Below are 24,501 nucleotides of genomic sequence, written 5' to 3'. Positions count from 1 at the left end.
CCACTGTGGAAAACAGCATGGAGGTTCCTCAAAAAACTAAAAATAGAGTTGCCATATGATCCAACAATCCCACTCCTGGGCATATATCAACAAACCTACAATTCAAAAAGATACACACACCTCTTTGTGTGTAGTAGCTCTATTCACAATAGCCAAGACATGGGAACAACCTAAATGTCTATCAACAGATGAATGGGTAAAGAAGATGTGGCACATATATACCATGGAATACTACTCAGCCATAAAAAAGAATGAAATAATGCCATTTGCAACAACAAGGATGGACTTAGAGATTATCATACTAAGTGAAGTAAGTCAGACAGAAAAAGACAAACATCATATGATATCACTAATATGTGGAATCTAAACTATGACACAAATGAACCTATTTAAGAATCAGAAACAGACTCACAGACATAAAGAACAGACTTGTGGCTGCTAAGAGGGAGGGAGGTGGGGAAGGGATAGATTAAGAGTTTGGGGTTAGCAGATGCAAGCTATTATATATACAATGGATAGACAACAAGGTCCTACTGTATAGCACAGGGAACTCTATTCAGTACCCTGTGATAAACCATAATGGGAAAGAATACAAAAAAGAATGTGTGTATATGTATAACTGATCGATTTGCTGTACAACAGAAATTAACACAACACTGTAAATCAGCTGTACTTCAATTAAAAAATACAAAAAATATGTTCACAATGTCAAAAAAAAAAAAAAAAGAGAGAGGTAAAGAAACTTGTTCTAAGGCCACACAGTCAATCCTATAGTTTTCCCACTTTCCCAAGCTGTCCCCAGAATAGATTACTTAGTGTATTAGTCTGCTAGGGCCACTGTAACAAAATGCCATAGACAGGGTGACTTAAACAACAGAAATTTACTCCCTTACAATTCCGGAGGCAGGAAGTCCTAGGTCAAGATGTCAGCAAATTTGGTTTCTCCTGAGGTCTCTCCTTGGCTTGCAGACACGGCCTTCTCAGTATGTCCTCACATGGCCTTCTCTCTGCGGCCACACCTCCCGGATGTCTGCTCCTCATTTTATATGGTCATGTGGCACCAGTCACATCAGACTAGAGCCTCATACTTATAACCTCATTGAAGCTTAATTACCTCTTTAAAGGCCCTATCTCCAAATACAGTTACACTGGGGGGCTAGGGCTTCAATATATGAATGAGGGGGTGGGTCACAATTCAGTCCATAACACCCAGGATCAGGATTTCTCAGCCACGACACTATCATCACTTTGAACCAGGTCATTATGGTTGGGGGCTGTCCTGTGCATTGTAGGATATTGAACAGCATCTCTGGCCTCTATACCCACTACATTACTGTAGCACCACCCCTTCCTCCTTGTGACAAACGAACACATCTCCAGATATCGCCGTTTGTCCCCTGGGGAACAAAACCCCTCTTTTGAGAAGCACTGTCCTAGACCTTTCTTATAGCATGATTGCAACTAGAGGAGTTTTAAAGACATGCAGGAAAATTGTTGTTGTGCAGAGTGAGAGTGAATTAATCAAGGAAAAGAATCTGGGGACAGAACCCAGGGGTCAGCCTGCAGTCGTGGGTTTGATGCAATACCAGTCCATGGGGTGACTCTCCAGCAGTGCGATCTTGCAGAAGCAAACAGGCACTCTGTTCACTGGGGCTGGAAACATACTAGATGCGATGGGATAAAGAGAGGAGAGAGGATGGAGACTGCCCCCGCCCCCCAGGCCCCAGTGATTTTCAAGCTACCAAGAACCCTGTCGAATGTTCTGCCACTAGGGTGGGACTCATCTTCCCCTCCTGGGAAGACCGAGGTCCACCGCGATTGACCGACTTAGCAAAGGCACAGTGAGCCCGTGGAGTCTAAATTATTCTGGACATGACTGCTGCCTCCAGGTTTTAAGAGGCACTTGGTTCCCATTCTCTCCACTGAAAGCACCCCACTTTTGTCTTCTCTCTCCACACTGCCCCAAGGCAGCATCTTACTACCAGCATCAGACAGGTGCCTGGCCCCACACTGCATTCGCTGTAGAGCTCTTTGCCCTCCTTGCCCATCACAGCCCACTTAGAAAAATCCCAAACTATTTGAGTCCAGTTGTAACCAGATGGCTTTGCACTTTGTGTAACAAGTTGCAGTCACTCATCAGTTTGTATCACCTCTGCAGAGCTACCTTTGCCTCCTGCCGCCTCAGTAAAAGAAGGCTAACCGGACCTTCATGGCACAAGGGCAGACCGTGTGCTCGGGACAGCCAGAGGGCGGCCACACTGCTCATTCCCCCTCACTGGTGCAGGCTGAACTCAAGGTCTCAGTGAATCTGAAGTGTTTGGGGGGTTTTGCTTGGTTTTTTGTTTTACTTTCAATTCAGACTGAAGTGAGAGGGGAGATGGGGGGCAGTTCCTTGATCCTTGATCCTTCCTTTAAGGGTGTGTTGGGATTCAAAGGCTGTTTCCCCCACATTTCAGATTGAATGGACAAAATGTGAAAATCCAAGATCCCCTGATTCAAGTCTAGGCCAGTCCCCAGGAGATCCAATTTCCAAACACGCCCCCCACAGTACTTAAAGACGTGGTCAAAGAGAAAATGATCCTATTCTATTAATACGATTGTCTGTGAGCATTCACGTTCTGGCTAAACCACCGACTGCCATAGAACCAGCCCCCGGCACTGGGGAGGGCCAGGCAATGTACTCACTTCACTGTGCAAGGGAAGCTGTGTGTGTGCACGTGTGCCTGTGCACGTGTGATTCTCTCTCTTTGCTGGGACATTCACAGTAGGAGTCTTTTAAAAACAGAAAAAATGTAGGCAAGAATCCCTGCTTACATCAACCTTATTAAGAGCAAGAGTTGAAATGTTCTGTTCTAGACAGCCCTGCTGATACTGAGATCTGACAGACCTCCACGGAGGAATTATGCTCCTGTTTCTCTCTCTCACACACACACACACACACACACGAAAGAAAATATTGGTGAACATGAAGGAAGCTGAATAAATACAGAGCATTCGTTGGTGTGCAGAGGACAGTGGTGCTGATGTTGTTTCTTTTTCTCCCCAATTTCTTACCCTTTCATTGCTAGCGGCTCCTGGGCCAGAGAGAACACAGATGTGAAAAGACCCAGATGTTTCACACCTGATGTTTCCATCACTGTGGTTCTCACAAACATTCATTTCGAAAGGACTATAAGTTGAAGCTAAGTTAAAGTTTTAGATTCTCCAGCCTCCCTAGTATTACTGTTATTGACCCATCTACAAATTTCCACCTCCCTCCCTGGGCTTCTGAAAGAATGCATAATGGAGAGCCAGCTCGAAATCATATCCTGACCGTTCGTGCAGTGAGTTTACACTATCCATCACTTCAAAGACCTACTGCCTTTAAGAGGCATGTGGCGAAGGTCAGCGATTCTCTGGGACTCCCGTTTGCCTCTTCAGTCAATTCATTCTTTAATTCAAGAAATGGTTACTAAATGCCTACCACATGCCAGGAACTGTGTTCATCACCAGGGCTCTATGACTTTATGAAGACAGATAATGCTTCTCTACCAGGGGCATTTAAGGGAGAAAGACACCAAACAGTCATCCGAATACATGTAAAATCAGAACTGGTTGAGTGTGAGCAATGAGGGGCCCAGGCTGCCTGGAGGAAAGGGGAGCAGGAGAGTGGAGCTTGGCTAAGCTCCAGGGGGCTGTCCTGAGGGAGGGACGGGGGCTGAGAGGTGAGGGGTATGCAAGCATCAATAAAGTGGGACAAGCATGAGAAAAGTCAAGGCAGACGACCAGTGTGTGTGGAAGTCCCGTGGTGGGGCAAGCATGGCTCGGGTTCCTTCTGAAGATGGGCTAAGCCGACTGAAGAGCAAAGGGCAGAGAAGAAACTAGAGGCAGGCAGGTTCCAGACCAGGTGGTACCTTTAACAGAGTGTGTGTGTGTGTGTGTGTGTGTGTGTGTGTGCGCGCGAGCACGCGTGTTGTGGGGAGGGTGTTAAATGACAAAATCAGATTTGCATTTCAGAAAAATTACTCCAGTCACCTTTTGGAAAATGAAGGAAGAACCTGCAAGAATCTGCATGGAGAAACCATTTACGAGGCTACTGCAATAGTCCCCAGGAAAACATGGCTAGAATGAGGGTGGTGGCAGCGCCAGCTAGAGAATGCATGTCAAGGGCCATGGAAAAAGTAAAACAGCAACACTAGGTAATGAACAGCATGTGGAGGGTGAGAAAGAGGGAGAGGTTGAGGGTGAGTCTTGGTTCCTGACTTGTTTTAGCCAGAGATGCTACAATGCCTTTCAGAAGGAATGGAGAAACTGACATTTATAGAGTCTCCTCCTTCTATGCGTGTATTTCTGCTCCAGGCACTTTCAAATGCAACAGAATCTCATTAACAGGATGGGCTAGGGATGGGGGATGGGATGGAAAGGAGTGTGGAACCACTTTCTAGAATTAGATCTTCATTTAAACAAAAGGAATCGACAGTTTCTCCCAGCAAAACAGAAGCCATTTGAAGAAAAAAAACCAGTTCATTCTAACAAATATGTGCTGAATTCTGGCCATGTGGCCAAGCACTGAACATGGTGCTGAGAAGATGTCTTGTGTTGTAGTTTGGAAAGAAAGGTCAAAGGTTAGAAGACACAAGAGGTCATGGGGGAAGAGGAGGTGGAGGAGGAAGCAGAGAAGGAGAGAGAGCAGAGAGGGAGGCATGGATGGGGGAAGAGAGAGAGGGCAGGGAGCAGGGGCCCGCAAGTATCGAGAGGGAGACAAGAAAGACAGAGAAGGAAACACCCGAAGAGATAAGAAAGAGAGAAAGAGAAACTGGTCCAGAGCGTGATGGAATTACAAACAGCAAAGCGAGGGTCCAGCAACACTGTGGGTTCCCTGCACAGCTGTATCGCTTCCTGGTGTAATGACTTTGGGCACTGCTCTTGAAGGGTCAACAAAATGATAGGGCACGGGAAGGGGTCAATTTGAGAGTTTGAGAGACACTGGGACACTGTAGGATTCTTGCTTCTCAAGTTATCCTTTACTCAAATAAAATGTATTTGACCCCATTTTCTTTTCACTCAACTCTTTTGTGACCTCCAGTGTTGAGAGTGTTGATAGGTGGGAGCTCCGGGCCACCCAGGTATCACTGGCTCAATGCCATCAAGGTAACTCATGGGCACTGTGGCAACAAAGGTCACTTGTGAAAGGAGGGGCTCCTGCCCCCCTCAGGAGGACATGCACTTGGCATTGAACATGAGGCCAGGAACACAAGGAAAGCATCCAGCACAGGGTGGGCCACACAGTAAGTCCCTTAAAAATGTGATACGTGGTCACCTGGTCTGATTACCTCAAAGCAAATCTGATTTAAAAGGACAACGTGGGTACTTTAATCCTGAAATAGGTGCCCTGCCTCGAGTACTCAGCAAAGGCACTGAGCACATCACCCCAAAAGCCACCATTATCCTGAGTCACTGCTTCACACATGGGCAGCGAAGACCACCTCCTGGAAAAACACAAGCAGCACCAGCCCTGCGCTTCCATAATTAATTAGCCCAGCTTCCACCAGTCCGAAGCTCAAATACCTGAATTTCCCTATGTATGAAACAAGAGTCTGTTTATGTTTGGCTTTTAAAAAACCTACTCTCTTCCCTTTCCTCAGCCTCATCCCCGGAGACTTACCCCTGTGCTGGATCTGGTCTCATGCTTGGCAGTCAGACTTTGACTCACTGCTCAGTCTTTGATCCCAAACTGTGTTTTCTCTTTAACCACTGCCTGTTCTGGTCTCATTTCCTCAGCACACAGGTGGGTGAATACAGGAGACACTCAGTCACAGCGGGTGAGTTGAATTCGCCAGGAAAGTGGAGTCATGGGGCAAAATGACCTCTGCACGCACAGCTACAGAAAGCGTTCTTTTCTTTATAAATGTCTGATTTGTACAAATAAAAATGCCTGGGAAAATGCATTCCAAAATTGACAGTGGTTTTCGTTGGGCAGTGAAACTGAGAGATTATTTTTTATATTTTAAATATGTACATTCACATTCTCTAACTTTCCACAATGGAAATATTTATTTGTGACATGAAGAAATAATATCATAGATACTTTATCCGTATTTTACGTGTAGCATCACAACCTCAAACCATGTTGCTGATGCCCAAGGGAAATGATAACCGTACTCTGTGTCTAACGCTGACTAGACAATAGGAGTATTGGTAATATTAGGAAAAGTCTCACTTTATTAGGGTATTTTTTAGGTAGAGGGGAACAAGATGAGGGCAATTCTCATGGGGGAAAAATCCAGTCTTATTAGAAGAGGAGACTTTTTAAGACACAGGGGACAGCCATCATAATAATATATAAATGGTAGATACATAAATACATTAAATATATTGTAGAAAAGCAAACAACCACTACTCTAAGTTACATCCTTACAAATAGCATTCTCCTTCAAAACTTACTTAAGAATAAATGGAAGAATGTGTTATAGGTGACACAGCCGAACTGGGACTATGCTTATGAAGGGCCTCAGAGGTCCAGAGAACTCAGCAGTGAACCCACTTAAACAAAAGCATTTGCAAATCTAAAGGCATTTTTAACCTTAAACTTGTCCATCATCTTGGGAATTATTTTTTAACTATGTGGACCTAAACATTTCTAGAAGTTTCCTCCTGGATCTGCCTTCAGAACTAGGTCGCAAACTAGTCACTTGACAAAAATCAATCTCTTCATAATTTTTTAGCCTTGTCATGTCTTCTTTTCATGATGCTTTTGGCCACTAGAGGGTGGATTCTACCTATGATCTATATCAGCTAAAAGGAAAAAATGTTACTCGGGAGTTTAACAAAAAGGAAGAGATGTAAAGATGTGTTTTACAAAAGGGAAATATATGGCATGAGAGAACGCAAACATTTAAAGAAGAAATATTGTTTCCTTTAATAATAAAGCTTAACATTCATCTATTCCTTTATAGTTTACAAATTCACCAATGTGCCCTCTAAACATACAGTAGCTACAGTTAAAATTATCCACGATAAAGTAGCCTATTTTTCTCACTGACTCTATAAAAATTATTTTTAAAAATGTAAACACTTGTAACACCATGACTAAACCACCAGGATTCAAGTTTAAGTGTAACAACAAGATAGTATTTTCAACTTGATTTTAAAGATTATTGTGGCATGTGTGTTTCGTTATAAACAATAAATAAAATATTTTAATGACATAATCCTATAACCTCAATTGATCATTTAGGATGTGTATAAACACATGTAAAAATGACCTGGCTTAGAGTTGAGATGAGGCAGAGGATGAGGAGATTTGGAAAAGAAAAAGTGGGCATAAAGCTTCCACATTCTAGAGGCTTTCAGTATCGAACAAACACACCAAGATGGACACTGGGTGCAACACAGGCAACAGATGAGTGACAGGGCAAAATCAAAGAGTAAGGCTCTAACAGGAGAGATGATAAAACCCAGGTGACTATTCTCATGCATATATGTATATATATATATAAAATATGTTATATGTTATATAGGTTAACGAAGAGGAATTTTAAAAGGTTAAAGTAGAGGAAAGTTCTTTAAATGCTTCATTCCTTTGAATTTATTTCACAAACTCCTGGTGAAATTTGATTTTAATTCACCACTCACTCAGTGATCACAATATATTCTTTTGAGCTGTTTGCCCTCACAAGGGCTTGTGTCTGTGTTCATCACACTAGACCACTGGTCCCCATAGTGTGGTCCCCAGACCAGCAGCATCAGTATCACCTGGGAACTTGTTAGAAATACAAGTTCTTAGGCCGTGCTCAAGACCTACTGAATCAGAAACTGTGCGGGTGGGGCCCAGAACGCTGAGATTTAAGAAGCCCTCTACCTGATTCTGATCAGCATACTTAAGTTTGAGAACACCTGAGTTATAGAACAGCAATGCACACAACATCTCCTACCAACTTCCGATTCTCAAAAATGCAGGGAACTGGTAAGAATTATGTATGGCAAGGGCTAGATATGGTATGGTAATGCTTGGTAACAGCCATGGCTTCCCCTCAGCATATCAATAAACCAACTGTAATACACACAGTCAGAACGTACACCAGTTACACGCATAGAAATAAACCAACAGTGAAACATGCAGTCAAATAACCTGCCAGCCATAGACGCAGAGACTAAATGAAATTACAGTTCTCTTAGGATTTGCTTCAGGGAAGAAAGTGATGCAAAGAAATCCCAAACCAACAGCAGATGCCAAATTTGAAAAGGAAGGCCAAAATGAGGAAGGTAATGAGGGTACAGAAGTGGCAAACATTTATAATTTCTCACTGTGTGACTGGGAGTCATATATACCTATTCAAAATGAGGAGAAATAAGTCTAAATTCAGATTAGTAAACACAACTTTTTCCCACATCCTCTGATGCAGCTTCCTTGACCCATGGGAATAACATTTTAGCTGAAAAGAACACTGTCAGAAAACGGCAGACAGAACTCATAGAAACAGAGAGTAGAATGCTGGTTGCCAGGGGCTGGGGGTGGGGAAAACGGGGAGATATTGGTTAAAGGGTACAAACTTCCAGTTATAAGATGAATACATTCTGGGGACCTAATGTAGAGCATGGTGATTATAGTTAATAATACTGTAATATACACTTCAAAGTTGCTAAGAGCGTAGATCTTAAATGTTCTCACCACAGAAAAGAAACAGTAATTAGGAAGGTGTTAACTAACACTCTGGAGGTAATTATTCTGCAGTATACACATGTATTAATTCAACATGCTGTACACCTTAACCTTAAACAAGTTATATGTCAATTGAATTTCAATAAAGCTGAAAACAATTTTTAACTTGAAAACTTTAAGAAAATGGCAATCTACAATGATTTTTACAAACCAAAAATTGGGAAACATGATCTGACAAAGTTGTACTCTTTCTAGTGATAAAATGCAGCCTCATGGAGATATAATTTGGGACCAAGGTATTTGTGTGATGGAAAACAAAATTGGGATTGGGATTTTCCAGAAAATTCTGGTGCACGGACTCTGCAATGCAGACCGTAGATTTTTTTTGCCCTGGGTGTATTTACTTTCACTCTCATATCACTGGGGACAGTCAAAGAGACACTGCAAAGGTACAGTCCTCTAACTCCCTATTAGTCACTGCCATTCTCAAGTAAACATGCTGAATACTAAAGACTGTTAAACACTATTGGAATGCATCAGAGTCATTCAAGAATATTTTTAGAAGCACGCACCTCCCACTTGGCCGCCAACCCCAAGGGCTGTAAACTCATAAGGGCTGAAGCTGACTGTTAGAGCTAGGACTTCAGCTAAAGAATTTCATGGGGAAGATTAACCACCAGAACTGTACCTCTAGGCAACTGGCTTACAAAGAAAATTTCAAAATGTAAATAAATTTGAGTCAGAACTCAATTATTTTAGTAAATCCTAAATTCGATTCCTATTGCCTCTACTGAATGAATATTAAGGATGCCTGATAAGAAGGCATTTATGCATTTAGGAGGTCATAAAGCAGTGGAAAATCAAAAGTGTGGGTTTTATGTGGTGCCTTAAGAGACTAGTAGAGTATGTACAATAATAATCTAAAATGGAAAATGAAACTTCCTTGAAATAGAGTAGGGATCAGGTTCAATCTACACAGAATTGTGAAGAAAAGAGTTGTCTCCTAGGCATTCCTTATCAGTTGAGTAGGCAAATTCAGTGGGGCCTCAACTCTCCCTCAAGCAAGCACTGACTACACACTGGTTTTGTTTTTCAACTTTCCTTCTCCTCAAATCAGCATGTACACACACACACACACACACACACACCCCACACACACGACTCACTCATATTTTCCACTTATTTAGGTTAAGATTGTGGTAGATTGCAAAAAAAAAAAAAAACTAATAATGGCCATAATTTCTTTGTAGCTCCTCCCAGCACAAACAAGATTGTGGTAGATTGCAAAAATAATAATAATAATAATAGCCACAAATTCTTTGTAGCTTCTCTCATTACACAATGAAGCCTATGGGCTTGGTCTTGTGATGTGCTTGTGCCAATGAGACATTAGCAAACATGACAGAAGAAGAATTTTTAAAAGTGTTTGTACACTGGGCCTTGTCCTTGCTGCTTTTGGAACCCAGCTGCCATGTGAAAAAGTCCACACTGGTCTGCTGGGTGATGAGAGATGTGTGGCCCAGTTGCCCCCAACACTCTAGCCAACTGCCAGACACGTGAGTGAGGTTATCCAGGACCAGCCAAGTTCAGCTGACCTGCTGGATGACCAGAGAAGCAGAAGTGAGTACACCGACACCACATGGAGCAGAAAAGAGATACCCTAGTTAACACTGCCCAAGTTATGAACCACAGAATTACAATATAAGCAATAAATGTTGCATTAAACCACCAAATTATTGGAGTGATTTGTTACTCAACAGTAGCTAACTGATACTAAAGTTTAGTTACTGGGAACAATGCCTAACTTAAAGAAACAAAACCACAGACATAAACTTTTAGGCATCAAAGAGCTGGTAGCAAAGGTATTTGGGCGGTGGGTTGGGGGTGTTAGGTGGATGAAGGGGAGTCATACCACCAGGCTCTATATATTCCTTAGTCCAGACTTCTTGTCAGTTGGACTTATCCAACCTAAAAGAAACACTTTCACTAATGAATTAGACCTGGGACATTCACTTTGATCTGTACCGTCAAAAACCTTGTGGTAGAGAAAAAAATAAAATGAAATGGGATCCTGGTAATAGCATCTTATTAAAACTTCAGTTCAAGCAGCTAAGGATCTCTCCAGGCAACCTTTTGAAGCCAAATGGGATTTTAAACAGAGCAGTGCAACATTACATAAGGAAGCGCTTGGGTGACATGGGAGGGGATGTGCTGTTCTAAAAACTCAGTAAGTGCTTGAGTTGACTATGTGCTGAAATGAAAAAGAGGTTATGTATCTATCTGCTTCAGGCAAACTTAAGAGCTCTGAAGAGTCATTAAAACTGAAGCAATTTTGTAAAAGCACTCAGTACAGGAAGCAACTTTCACGTGTGTGCTTTCACACTGAAAACCCATGGCTGTGATGGAAAAACAATGGAAGAAGTGCAGGGCACTGTCCCCAGGTTTTATACAAATCCAAATCGATGGAGAATTTAAAAGCATCTTGAAGGCTAGAAGGTCAGAAAAAACAGAACATGCAGACAAATCTCCTTATTGGTTGTCTAATTGGGACTCAGGCTGCATGCCACCATCAGTCACACTATATCTCAGACATCACCTATAACAGCACATTGTCATAGGGTTTAGAACCCTGGGGTTCTGAGGCCCAGCAGATGCTCCATCATTGATAATGATGGAAAATCACTGTCACTGAGGCAGGCTGGTGGGAAAGAGTGATACTGAAATTCTGGCCATCAGAGCTATCTCAGGCCAAGAACAACAACAAAAAAAACCAAAAAAGTTTGAAGAGGAAAGACTATTACAAGGATATTACCAGGGCCAGGTTAACAGAAACAGCATCAAAGGCATCCATGCATAAAATAATCAGTACAGGAAGCTTCCAGAGATTCGGGTGGTAAGAAAAAAGATCAAAGAGCTGCTAAACATTGGAGACCCCAGCAGTGAGAGGTGCCCATCAGGAGAGACTACCGAAGCTGAAGGGTGACACATCTGTCACGTGGTTATGCCTGCATTTCCCATTTAAGTCACAGGAAGGGCAGTGGGTTTTTTTGTTTTCTTTTTTGTTTTCTTGTGTTTTGTTTGTTTGTTTGTTTATTGAATGAAGGAAGGAAATAGGGAATGAATGAGTTTTTATTAAACTGTAGATTTCTGACCTTCTTTTACACATTGAAAAAAATATTTGTATGCACATCATTGACATCAGTAACTGATGTCTCACACATGTTTTATCCTCTGTATCTCCTACTGGTACTAGAAACCAAGTGAGACATTAAACACTAATTGTTAAAAGGAGCTGTAAACGGTGACGCTCTACAATAGCATTAGTTGTTGCTGTCATTAGCTTAGAGTTATAAAAAGGAACAATGGTTTCTCTTCATTAGATTAGTCCTGAAATCCTAGTATTTATAAGCTGGAATATTACTGTTCTACACTCACCCATTCAGCTATTTTTTTATAGCTAACAAAGTCAATATTATTTTTTAAAAATCTTTACCACCTGCATATCCTTTGGAACCCGGATTGGGTGTTCTGAACCCTGGCATGTTTCTATACTGCCTCCTCTTTAGAAATACATAAATATTTGAAATCATTACAATAAAAAGAATAAAGTTTAGAGGCAAAACAGTCCAAGACAGTGTTACTTTTAAAAATTATTTGAGATTATTTGCACCCCTTATTCCTCTTTGAAGCAAACACAAATTCTGTGATTTTTTTTCTATTGGGAAAATTTATATTTTCAAACATGTAAGAGCACTGTGGAGGAGCAGTTTCTTTAATTAGGTGCATCTAGCAGACATCGGGTTAAATGAAATCATAAGTCTCAGTCACAGATAGCCCTCAGCATCAATTGTGAAGCCTCTGAATCTGAGTGAAAAACCAGAAGAGGCTCACCTACTTACAAGCAGTTCAATTTCCTTAAAAGTCAAAGTTGTGTTGCTCTGTGCTGGGAAGTAACAAACTATTGCTCAAGAGTCACTTGTTGGACCAAAATCAAGGCCACTTACCAAGCTTGGCTTTGAGGTGTCCACTTAGAGCCCCATCTCTGAAGCTATGCTGAGATGAAGGGCGTCTAGAAGCTTGTTCTTGCGATTGCATCCAGCATAAATGTGTCCACATTCACACGTAACTTGTGGGGCACAGCTAGGCTTCTGCTAGGTCTAGCCTCTTGGTCAAGAGCTCAGTGTTAGGCAAATCTAGGTTAAACTGGGGGCTCTATCACATCTACCTCCTGTTATTTAGACTCTCGACACCTGTTTCCTCATCCTCAAATACAAGAAATAAGAGAAAATATTTATGTGTTCAGCAGAGTCTCAGTGTAGTAGGTTCTCATAGATGGAAGCTCCTCTAGGCAAAGCCAGCAGGGAGAAAGTGCATTACCAGGATCCACAAAGCCGAATCAATGTCCTGACAAATACCAACTTAATGTGATCATTTGAGGAAGCTATTAGACAACTACCACTTCAAAATCTGGTTAAGTGTTTCATTTCCGTAGCCAGTTATTCATCACCTGTGCGTCAAGATCACAGCTTGACCCCATTTCCTGTTTACTTTGAGATAACAGAGGCTGCCAATGGCAATCTCAGCCTCATTCTTCACTATGGCATAGAAATGGCGGCAACTATAGGCCCCACTTCATAAGGACCCTGGGGATTCAAGTAGCCATTCCAGTTAAAGAGCTTTGTCCAGCCCCTGGCACTTAAACCTTTGTCACTGCAGTCACAACGAGCCAAGGCAGTGAGCAATCTCTTAATCTGCACAAAGCTGGACTTAATCCATCATTCGAGAATGTCCACCATGACCACGAAAATTGATTCCATCTCTAGTCTGACTCCAACCTTGAACCTCCTATGAAAAGAATCAGAGTACAACAAATGAACCTATCAACAAAACAGAAACAGACTCACAGACATAGAGAATAGACTTGCAGTTGCCAATGGGGAGGGGAGGAGGGAGAGGGATGGACTGGGAGTGTGGGGTTGGTACATGCAAACTATTACATTTAGAATGGATAAACAACAAGGTCCTAATGGATAGCACAGGGAACTATATTCAGTATCCTATGATAAACCATAATGGAAAAGAATATAAAAAAAGAATGTATATATGTGTATAACGAGTCACTTTGCTATACAGCAGAGATTGGCACAATACTGTAAATCAACTACACTTCAATAAGATAAATAAATAAATATATAAATAGACCACTGTGAGGCTGACTCTACAGCCATCCGAAAAAAAAAAAACAAGAATCAAAGCCAGGACAGGGAATATCTGACACTGACGCTACTTGAACTACTGCTCCATCATCCACATCTCATTTGAGCTTCATTATGTTTATCCCCATTTTAAGGAAGAGAAAACCAAGGCTAACAGAAGCCAGTTGTAGCTGATCAGTGATAAAGCTGGCACTGAAATTCGGTTCTACTCAATTCCAAGCCCAGAGCCCTTTCCATCACACCTGGTAGGGGAGGCAAGGTGTGCCAAAGGTCAATTCTAAATTCCAGATTCATACCGCTCCTCAAACAGAGTTCATGTCCATCATTTCCATTCCCACCACCGTAAGTTCTCCGAAAAATGTTAGCGATTGGACCATAATAACTTCCAACCACAAAGCAGGAGTCAATGGCTTAGTGACAAAATAGTCTTAAATAAGTCCCCATCTGATTTCCATGGCCATAAGCTTGAAGAGAATTTCCTGAAATAATGTGTTGGCAGTGCTTCAAACCCTCAGAAATGCATTGGTCAGTGATGTAACCTGTTATCAGCTGCCATTTCTGACTTTCATTCCAGGTAAGAAGATGTAAAATGATTTCTGCAGTCCTCACAGACTATGCTAACTCCTACTACCAGTAGGTAAATCTCATATTTTTTCTACAATAGTTCAGCCAAGAATGAATTCTGAACGATTTGAATCTGAAGGGGAGCTGTGGGAGCAGAAATCCCTCCTAATTAAAGGCCAGTTCATTAGCACTTTCATACATATGGATTAGCCATTTAAAGCGAGGTTAAATAGATTGCGGATAGATTTTTAATGTCAAGAATCTCATCAAAATTCCTTATGCAGCACCAGCAAGTGCCCTTCACTCATTCTCACTGTCCTTCCTGCCCTTGTATTAATCCCTCAGGTCACTAGCCTAAAGAAGGCAAATATCACAAAGTCTCCCTGAACATGCCCCGAAATTAGAATCAAAACCAAATGGAGATGAAGAATGGCCATGGTGGGAATTGTGAACACCATTAGGACAGGTCCCTTAGTGTCTGGCCGTCAGGGCAAGTCTGACTCAGCTCCTCACCCCTGGGCAGTGTCCCGCCCCTCCCACTCCCCCATCCTCCCATCCCACGAACTTCCGTGGCTCCACCCTCTCCCAAAGACCCTCCCAGTCCATGCCCCCTCCTCCTACCTCTTCTGCTGCTATCTAGCTCCCATCTCAGTGCAAGAATTCCCTAACACTCTCACCAATCTTTCCCCTCTCTGTTTGTACTCTCGCCCATCCATCTTAATAGTTCCCTTGACTTTCTCTAGCACCGACACACCAGGAATTCCATCCTTATCTCCCTGGTGTCAGCCTCAGGACCCAGTCCCAGTTTCAAGTAACAACTATTTACTGGCACATCCACTTGGTTGACCTGCTGTTCCCAAAAGCCTTCTGCACATTTTCCTGTTTCTCTGAGTTACCCAAGTTAAAGTCTCAGTGATACTTTTGACTTCATGCTCCCTACATTCAACAAAAAACCAAACTCAGGTGATACCGCTCCTCAAACAGAGTTCATGTCCATCCTTTCCATTCCCACCACCGTAAGTTCAAGACCTCACTTCCACTCACCTGAGCTTCCTGACTGATCTCCTGTCTCATCATCTTTTCTCTACTGTAATATCCAATTCTATCAGAATAATCTTTCTGAAAGTCACCCAATCTTTCTTGAAATCACCCAATTCTATCAAAATAATCTTTCAAAAACATAGATCCGTTCACATACACCACTAATGCTAAATGTTTCCAAGTCTTCATTTTCCAAACTCCTTAGCATCTAGATTCTCCCAGTCTGCCCCAAACAGCATTTTCAGCCTTACTGCCCATCACTGCATCCAGTGATCTTATGCTGCAGCCCACTGGATCTCCTGTTCTCTGAACATTCCCCCCTCCACCCCCACCTAGGACTGTTATTCCATAGCAACCTTCCCCTGCATATAAATCCAAACAATATTTCAGTTTCTAATTCACCTGAAATTCTGATTGAACTGTTGTTAATGTAAAAATTCAACCAATTGGAACCCTCAATATTTTGAGCATTTTAATCAATTAAGTCCTGCCAATGCTCTCAAACGAAAGGCCACCAAGGACAAAACTGTAGTTGAGCCAGTTGGGTTTGTAACTCACTGCAGCAAGGGGAATCTCAGGTTGTATCAGTCAGAGGGTGTTAGGTGGGGCTTATTATAGGATTCGAACTCTGGTTGGGTGACTTGGGGAGGATTCACTCTGGATGTTGCCAGAAAGCAGAAACAATTCTATGCCTGAGTATTTCAATAAATTTTGTCTATGGGTTGGGGTAGGTAGGCTAGAGCAAGGCTAAAGCTGCAACTGGTGAAGAAGCAGGTGGCCCTCATTTTATTTGCAATAAAATGGGATGTTTGGTATTTTGTGGGTTGTATGGTGACCTTGTTTTTATCTGTACTTAGACTACATTATGAAATGGTCTTATCTCACTTTATCATGGCCTATAAGTGACCGTGTCCGAGGGTGGTGTCCAGTGTCAGTATATGTGTCTTTATGTCCAACAGGAGACACCACAGCCCAGCTGTGAGCACCTGGCCAGCTCCTAACAACTCCAAGGCCTGCTTGTCCAACAAGCCCCCAGACATCAGGGGCTGTTCTTCTCTTTCTCAATTTGTAGTGTCGTCATGATCTCAATGTAGAGATTTAAACGTTTTTAGGCAGAGTACAGACTCTGAAAAGTTGCTATGGCCGCAGCAAGATAGACAGGATTCTATCTGGGTTCCTGATGGTGAGGGCTGGTGAGGACAGTTATCATATTTTGAAATATAACAAAGGAAGGGCATGATAACAGGATTAGAATGTGGGGAAAGGAGGCAATATATTCTATAAAAGCAACAACACTCAAGAATAATGTGATATACAGACCGGGACCCCTGTAGAACACATTAAACACAAAAATTGTCTTCATCCTAGTAAACCTGATAAGGTTTCCTAGTTAATAAAAGATGAAAATTATCCTCTGTACTTATCCAAGAATCTTAAAGCAATTAGGTATTCATTACCAAGCTAATGTTTTCATACCATTGTAGGTGTGCGTTTTTCTTTACTGCTGTTAAATTGCTATAAAAATCCTGATAGTTAAGTCTTATCTTAGATTCTGTTTCCAGCAGATGCTATCAGAGTGCTGACATTGCCAAGTCTGAGTTTAACAGAAGGAAGCAATGCCACCTGTGTCTTTTAGGTCATCCAGACCAGAAATACAGCCACGTGGAAAGATGTCAAAAATAGAAAAAACAGTATCTGAGATTCTTATAAATATAATTTCCTTTTAAAAAGGCAGTTGGAAAAAAGTCTAAACATCCTTTCTTTTACATTCCGGATGGTCCTATTGAGTTGCCAGCCCTATGATGGAGAAGAATCAGCAGAGATACACGGGCAGCAACTCGTCCCAGGACTAGGCTGTGACAACTGATGAGCATCTAAGGTTATTCATGAAAAAAAAGAAAACTGTTATTTGTATTCCCATGTAAAAATCCTCTAATGCTTTATACTATAAATTCCTTAAATAGTAACTCAAGGCACACTCTGTAATGGCAGGGTTCATTCGATTCAAGAAACAAGGTGAAAGTAATAACTCCAGTGCATCAGGCAGGGGCTAAGACCAGTGAACTCAGTCAACCACCTCCTTTCTTATCAGGGATTCCTTCCAGGACTGGTCAGCATCCAAATGGCATCTCTAGACGCCACCACAGCTATCAGAACACATGAGACATCATCTTCTACCTGTAAGGGCAACCGCAGGCCCCAGGCCACTCCAGGCACTATGGCCCTGCTTTCCACAATGTTTGTTGGGCTCCAAGTTCTCAGTCTTTAGGAGATTACAATTTGCAATTTTTTTAGAGTACATGTGGCCTATCACTTAACGCAGTCACTGAAAGATAACATTTCAACGATTACTCACGGCTGACATTTTATTATTTAATACTAAAATCCCATCAGAACTCCCTAGTTTGATAAGCTAAAAATGAGGTTTGAAAATAAAGCACCTGGCAAATCTGATTTGCAGTCATCCAAAGGGCATTTGTCAGATGGGAGCTAATTATCAACCTGACATGATTTCAATCTGCTGCCGTTTTATGAAATGGGGTCCGTTCACTCTCTGTAAAGAGGATCAGCCATGCTGTTCTTCAGCTAGACACCCAATTTTACCTACTCTCATGAGATTCTTCTATTATGCAAACTAGTGGTAAAGCAATTACATGCTCCAAAAGATTAAGACTAGAAATTTCCCATTCAGAGAATTGTCATTTTCACCTCTTAAAATGTAAATTCTTGCCAGATGTTAAGATGCCTTTTTTATTTCACACAATGTCACCTAATGATCTGAGGAAGCAACCCCTCTAAAAGCAATTTTATCTCCCCTCCCAAGTTTGATGAGAGAGCTCTGACAGAACTTCAGGGCTCTTCCCCGGGGGACTGCCTAATAAATGCCAGCATCAAGGAATGGAATTCATGCTTCTTCAGGTTTTTTCAAGTCTTCTTAGAGCCTGGGCATTGGCTTTACCAGGCTAAATGCTCCAAATGGTCATGAATGAAGTCTGAGCAAAGAAGGGGGGCGGGGGGTGGGGGGGAGTCCTTCGACAGGAGATACTGATGCCAAAAACTCAGCCTCTGTGCACTGGTGCCAAATCGAATCTCACAGATGGAGTTTTGGGAGAAATAGAAAAGAAGAGCTTTATTGCTTTGCCAGGCAAAGGGGGACACAGTGGGCTCTTGCCCTCAAAAACTGTGTGTCCCAACCTGGGAGGATTTGGTGAGGAGTTTTATAGCAACAGTTCAAGGGTGGGGTTGCTGATAAGATTAGGGTAGTGCAGGGCCTGCACTCCTTTAATCTGGTCCTAGGTGGTCTTCTTGAAAAGCATCTCTGGTTGCTTTAATCTGGAATGAAGAATGCTGACATCTTCCATTTGTTGGGGCCTTTAATTCTATAAAGAGCTCAAAGATATTGTTATGCATAACCCTTGAGGCGGAAGCAGGACCCTGCCCCAAGGCTGCACCTCCTCCCTTCCCTGATTAGCAATCTGCCCTCTGGAACTCAGGGAAGGTCATGGAGGCTGGAGTCTGCTCCCTACAAACAAGGAACGGGGAACACAGAAAGGCTTCCGTGCCCAGGAGCCCCACAGGGTCCTGCCTGGTTTCAATATTTCACCCTTTTGTCTTGAGAAAAAGTGTTGGAATCTCCGTGGATGGAAAGAAACAATAGCTCTTATTTCTCCACACCAGGAAACGTGCTGTGGGCCTCTCATTTGATGCCCTCACACACAACAGAAGATCACAGTCAGCAAAAGGACATGGTCAGTAACTTTCCCAGGTCTAGTCTGTGACCCCAACTGCAGCTGAACTGATGAGCATCTAAGACGTTATTTGTGAAAATAAATACCAAGGCCCAGAAATGCCCTGTAAGTTCCTGTAGTGATAGTCAGTGAGTGGGGGTCTCATGGGCCTTTCTCCCACCCTTGGCTACTCCTCCCTGTGTAGACAGAGACACTAGGAGGCATATTTTCTATTTAGGACCACAAACTCTACTTGATATTACTAAAATGTCACATGTATCTTTAAATAACTACGTCCCATTTCAAGTTTTAAAAATATACCAACTAAATATAAGAGCAAATTTAATATGCTTAAGAACGGAAGTCAGAGGAGAGGAAAGGAGAAACAAAGTCGCCTCCCCATCCTGTGACAAGTGATTCTTCTCCATGGGGATCAGTGAGGGAACCAGGACTCCCAGGAGACAGGTGTGGAGGATGCTCTGAGGTTCTGTTCCAGATCGTGGCTGAGGGGATTATTACTACCCCATGTGTAATTACCCCAGGAAAGGGATATTGTGGGTGACTGTGGGAACTCAGAGAAAGGAAAGCTGATTCAGCCCCGGAAGGGGAAGTTTGCAGATGAGATGGGGTGATGGGGAGCACATACTCCAGGCGGAGGGCACTGCATGGGCAGAACCAGGAGTCAAGCAAACCAGGGACTGGCCAGCCACGCTGACATGCCAGAGATGTGGGAGGAGGGGTGGGGAGATCTCTGTGCTGGGAAACATTCTAAAGATCCAGCTCGTGCAAGGATGCAGACACGGGCAGAATAGAAACCAGAGGAAAGAAAGAGCTGCCCGCGTGCATTCTTTTCAGACCACACCAGGAGGCTGTGCAGACACAAATTTTAATTGGTAACCACTCTGACTTCTGAGTCTCAAAACTTTCACAATAAACCCTCAGCGATACAAATAGAGAAGACATTTGGAAAGTAAATGATGGAACTTTTGAACACTTACGCAGGAAGTTACAGATCCCCTAACATGGACTGTGCCCTGAGTAAGAATTTTAAAAGAAGATAAAATTCTGAAGGGACTGTATTCTGCTTTGTTTGCACATTAAAATGAAAAACATTTTGTTAACCTCAGAACCCAGTAATAAAAATACAGTTAAAGCTCTGGAGCGACCTATAGTCAATTGTCCAAAATAATTAAGCTGTTATAAGATTAAGCCTGTTTTTAATTTTCTTCATTTTGCTTACTTGTATTTTCTTCTTTTTCATAATGACTGTGAAATGCTCATGAAAAGGAGAAAGGGTATTTTTCAATGTCTGCCTAAGGCAAGTCTAAAAAGAAAGAGTGTCATAGAATAAATAAATCATAGTGACTTAAAAAAAAAAAAAAAAGAAAGGGTGTCTTACAGGAGTGGGGTTCACTTAGACCGATAGGTAAACCCATGCAGCCGGCCAACCTGTGCTCAAATGCAAAAAAAATGTTAAAAGGCTTTGAGATTGCGGAAAGAAAGCACTTCCGGTCCGTGCATCGTACCCACCTGGGTCACAGAGGCATTTATAGCTGGTGCCCACGCTGCGGCAGGTGCCGTGGGCGCAGGGGCTGAGCGCACAGAAGTCCACGAGCTGCACACAGGCCGGGCCCGTGAAGCCCGCGCTGCAGCTGCAGCGGAAGTGCAGCCCGTCAGCATAGCAGGTCCCGTTGTTCTGGCAGGGCCCCGAGGCGCACGGGTCCACCTTCTCCTCGCAGGCAGAGCCCAAGTAGCCTGTGGGAAGATGCAGAAGAGGGGAGGGATTAAAAAATTAAACCGCGCTACGCTTAACCAAGAAACTGGGGCTGCTGTTCTTAACTCTTCTCCATTGTGAATTGACTAATGCCCAACGCAACAAGGTGGGTTTTCTTAGCTTTGGTAAACAGAGGTTAAATTATGAAGCCCTGAGTTTCCATTTTGGTTGAAATATAAAATACATCATTTCTTAGACGTACAGATGAACAGGGACATACATATATGTATATGTATACGTGTGTGTATGTATAGCCTAGAAAGATGCCTAAAATAAATTAATGGTGATTACCTTCAGGAAGGTAGGATTTGGGTCAGTGGAGGGATTTTACCTCTTATTTAATACATATTCCTTACTTTGTTTTAATAGATAAAGATATCCTAAATTTAAAAACCCATATAAAATAGTAAACAATAACAAAAATCTTTCTCCCACCTTTATCCCTTTGTCCCTCACTCCTTTCTCTAGAAGCACCCACTGTTAACAGTTTCTTGAATATGTGCTTTTCAAAACTGTGGTTATCGTAATGAAAAATGAACTGTGGTGTATCTATAGAATGAAATACTGTTCAGCAACAAAAAGTAATTAAGTTCTGACATGTGCTCCAACATGGATGACCTAAAAAACATATGCTAAGTGCAAGATTCCATTTATAAGGAATGTCCAGAAAAAGTAAATCTATAGATATAGAGAGTAGATGAGTGGTTGCCTGGGACTGGGGTGGGAGGAGGGATTGACCAAAAATGGACAGAAGGATCTGCCAGGGTTGACGTAATGTCCTAATATTGGATCGTGGATTGTGGTGATGGTTACACAGCTCCGTATATTTATGAAAAAGCACTTAACTGTACTCTTAAAATGAATGAAATTTATGGTATGTAAACTGTACCTCAATAAAGCTTCAATCTTTTAAATCTTAAATGTATTTCTTGTGCAGGTGATTTTTATTTGTTTTGTGTATATGTTTCAGTATTTCTCAATTTAAAAATTTATACATACTCTTACTGTATAGCACAGGGAACCATATTAAATATCTTGTAATGAACTATGATAGAAAGGAATCTGAAATATACATATATCACTTTGCAGTACATCGGAAACTAATACAACATTGTAAATCAGTTATACTTCAGTTTAAAAATTTTTTTTTAAATTATACATACATATATATGTAAATCTGTAGGTATTTGTGTCCAAGTTGGTCTTAAACAATACCTTGGTAAAACCTATTCTTTTAATATTTTAAGAGCGGTTTGAAAATTAAGACTATTCAAATTTTAGAAACAAATTTAAATAATTTTTCTCATATACAGTTTGTATTCCAATATTCTATTTCACTTTTCTTATCTAGACTGAAATTTATATTCACACAGAATTCTTAGCAATATTGGCAATTTTTGTTGTTAAGGACACAGTGAAAACATAAAACAAACAAAAATAGTTCCCAGATTTTATTTAAAGCATCACTCATAAACTGGCATAATCAACTTGACATTTTTCTGTACAGAAATTGAAAATTTTTAAAAATCCAATGTTATTGACATTTTATAAACTTTTCTGTAGCTTTTAAATTTTAAATATCATACTAAAAATGTACCACACAATCCATTTTAATAACACTTGAATTCTCCAAAGAGTCCCTTTGCAGCCAAGAGTGGAATGTAACTCCATTCTTCATGAGATGTATTCCATTTTACTCTGAATGAAAAGAACATACTTAAACACGTATCACTATATGACAAATTGAACAATCAAAGCAAGTCCTTACCTCCCTCATCTTCTACTGCCTTACCCCCAAAACAGGGCTGAAATTATTTTCTTCATAAGGTCTTTGTGGGTTCTAAAATGATATATATCAAAATTCCTAGAACAGTTCCCGGTCCAATGCTGAATGAATGAATGAAAAATGGTAATAATAAAAGCAACCGCAGACATCCACTTAGGGGCTGAGGTGCACCAGACGGTTCTAAGCCTTCACATGCTTTATTTCATTCAACTCTGGGGTTACTACACGATACAAGATAGTTGCCTTATTTTACAGATGAGTTAATGATGACACAGAAGTGTGAAGTATCCTGTTCAAGTCTACCTAGCTAGCTGATGGCAGAGCTAGGATACAAAGCCCAAGCTCTTAATTCTCCACTATACTACACAGAAGAGAAGTCAACGATGCCCCAATTAAGAAAATGTTATGATGTGTAAACATAACCAGGACTTGTGTTTCTATTATGCTTGGATATTGGTGAAAGAAGAAACAGAAGACTTACTAATCAAGTCAAAATAAAGGAAAAATGAATTTTAGGAAAGTAATCACTCTAGATTCACACTGATATACTCAGTTTCAAATATTAATATGATCCACGTAGAATATTCCAAGTAGAAAGAAAGATGGATAAAAAGGTGAGGAAATGTGAAGGGTCATGACTCTGGGGAGAGCCAATATTTAAATAAGGCCAAGAGGAGATGGAAAGTGAATATAAATGAGGGCACAGTCAGAGGCCAGGTCATGAACGTCTTATATGCCACACTAAGGAGCTTGCACTTCATTCTGAGGTCACTGGTCATCAACTATTTGCATGTTTTTGATATGTCTAATTGCAAGCAACGTGGAGAGTGAATTAGTGGAGATTGAGACTGGAAGCAGGAAACCAGGTATTTACTAGAGTAATTGAAGTGAGAGGTTATAAGGACCAATTTGTAGCAATAGGGATAAAGAATGTGAGACAGATTGGACAATGATTTTGCAAGTAACATAACATTGTCAGTTCAGGGACCAATTGGATGATGGAAGAACTGAAGAGAGGGCAGGGCCTAGGGACACAATGTAGCAGGAGTCAAAAACTCAAATGCCAGCAGGAGTCCGTCAGACCATGTTGATGAAGGAAGTGGGCCAACTGTAAGGCAGCAGGGAGTGGCAGGGACTGTGGCAAACTGGAAAACGCATGACCTTCCAAAGGGGGTGGCCACCACCCCCATGCAGCCAACTGCTGCCATTTGAATATGAGGCCAGTTACCAGATCTTCTGAATTTTCAAGAAATATCTGAAATCCAGATTCTTGTTTGAACCCTTAGTATTTAAAATGTTAAGTCATTTCTCTGGTAAATAAAACATGTCTGTGAGCCCTGTTTATGTGGTTTCTCAGTGTGACTTGATGTTAAACACAGGCTTTGGAGCCAGAAGGAATTGGGTTCAAAAACCATCTCTGCCCACTAAACTGTGGGATCATGGGCAAGTACTTAATCACCTTCATCTGTTTCATGGGATGAAGACAGTAATGTCTACAACATATAGTGTTTATGAAGCTTAAATGTAAAAATCTATGGCAGACAAATAGTCTGGTCATGGTACAGTGACTGGCAAATAGTCAATGTTCAATAAGAAGCAGCAATAATTATAATGTGATTCCCAGGTTTTCCAGATTAGGGAAATATGTAGGTGGTGTTGTTACCAATTGCAATGAAAAATGCAGGAGGAGATTCCCAGGGGAGGCTTATGATTCCCAGGGGAGGAACAGACAGACAGATGGACAGGTGGAT

General features: G+C 41.6%; 1 protein-coding gene across 1 annotated transcript in view; it reads right to left on the bottom strand.

The window, feature by feature from the left end:
- DNER (delta/notch like EGF repeat containing) overlaps window positions 1-24,501 on the bottom strand; it is a 317,177-nt gene that overhangs the window by 51,759 nt on the left and 240,917 nt on the right. The window contains exon 8 of the mRNA XM_057746038.1: window positions 20,721-20,945. Coding sequence (XP_057602021.1) covers window positions 20,721-20,945 — 225 coding nt within the window. The remainder of the gene's footprint in view (window positions 1-20,720; window positions 20,946-24,501) is intronic.

The sequence above is a fragment of the Hippopotamus amphibius genome, chromosome 8, assembly GCF_030028045.1.
Source record: "Hippopotamus amphibius kiboko isolate mHipAmp2 chromosome 8, mHipAmp2.hap2, whole genome shotgun sequence".
Taxonomy (NCBI): domain Eukaryota; kingdom Metazoa; phylum Chordata; class Mammalia; order Artiodactyla; family Hippopotamidae; genus Hippopotamus; species Hippopotamus amphibius.
The sequence above is the reverse complement of the archived record's forward strand: the minus strand, read 5'-3'. Positions and strand labels throughout refer to the sequence as shown.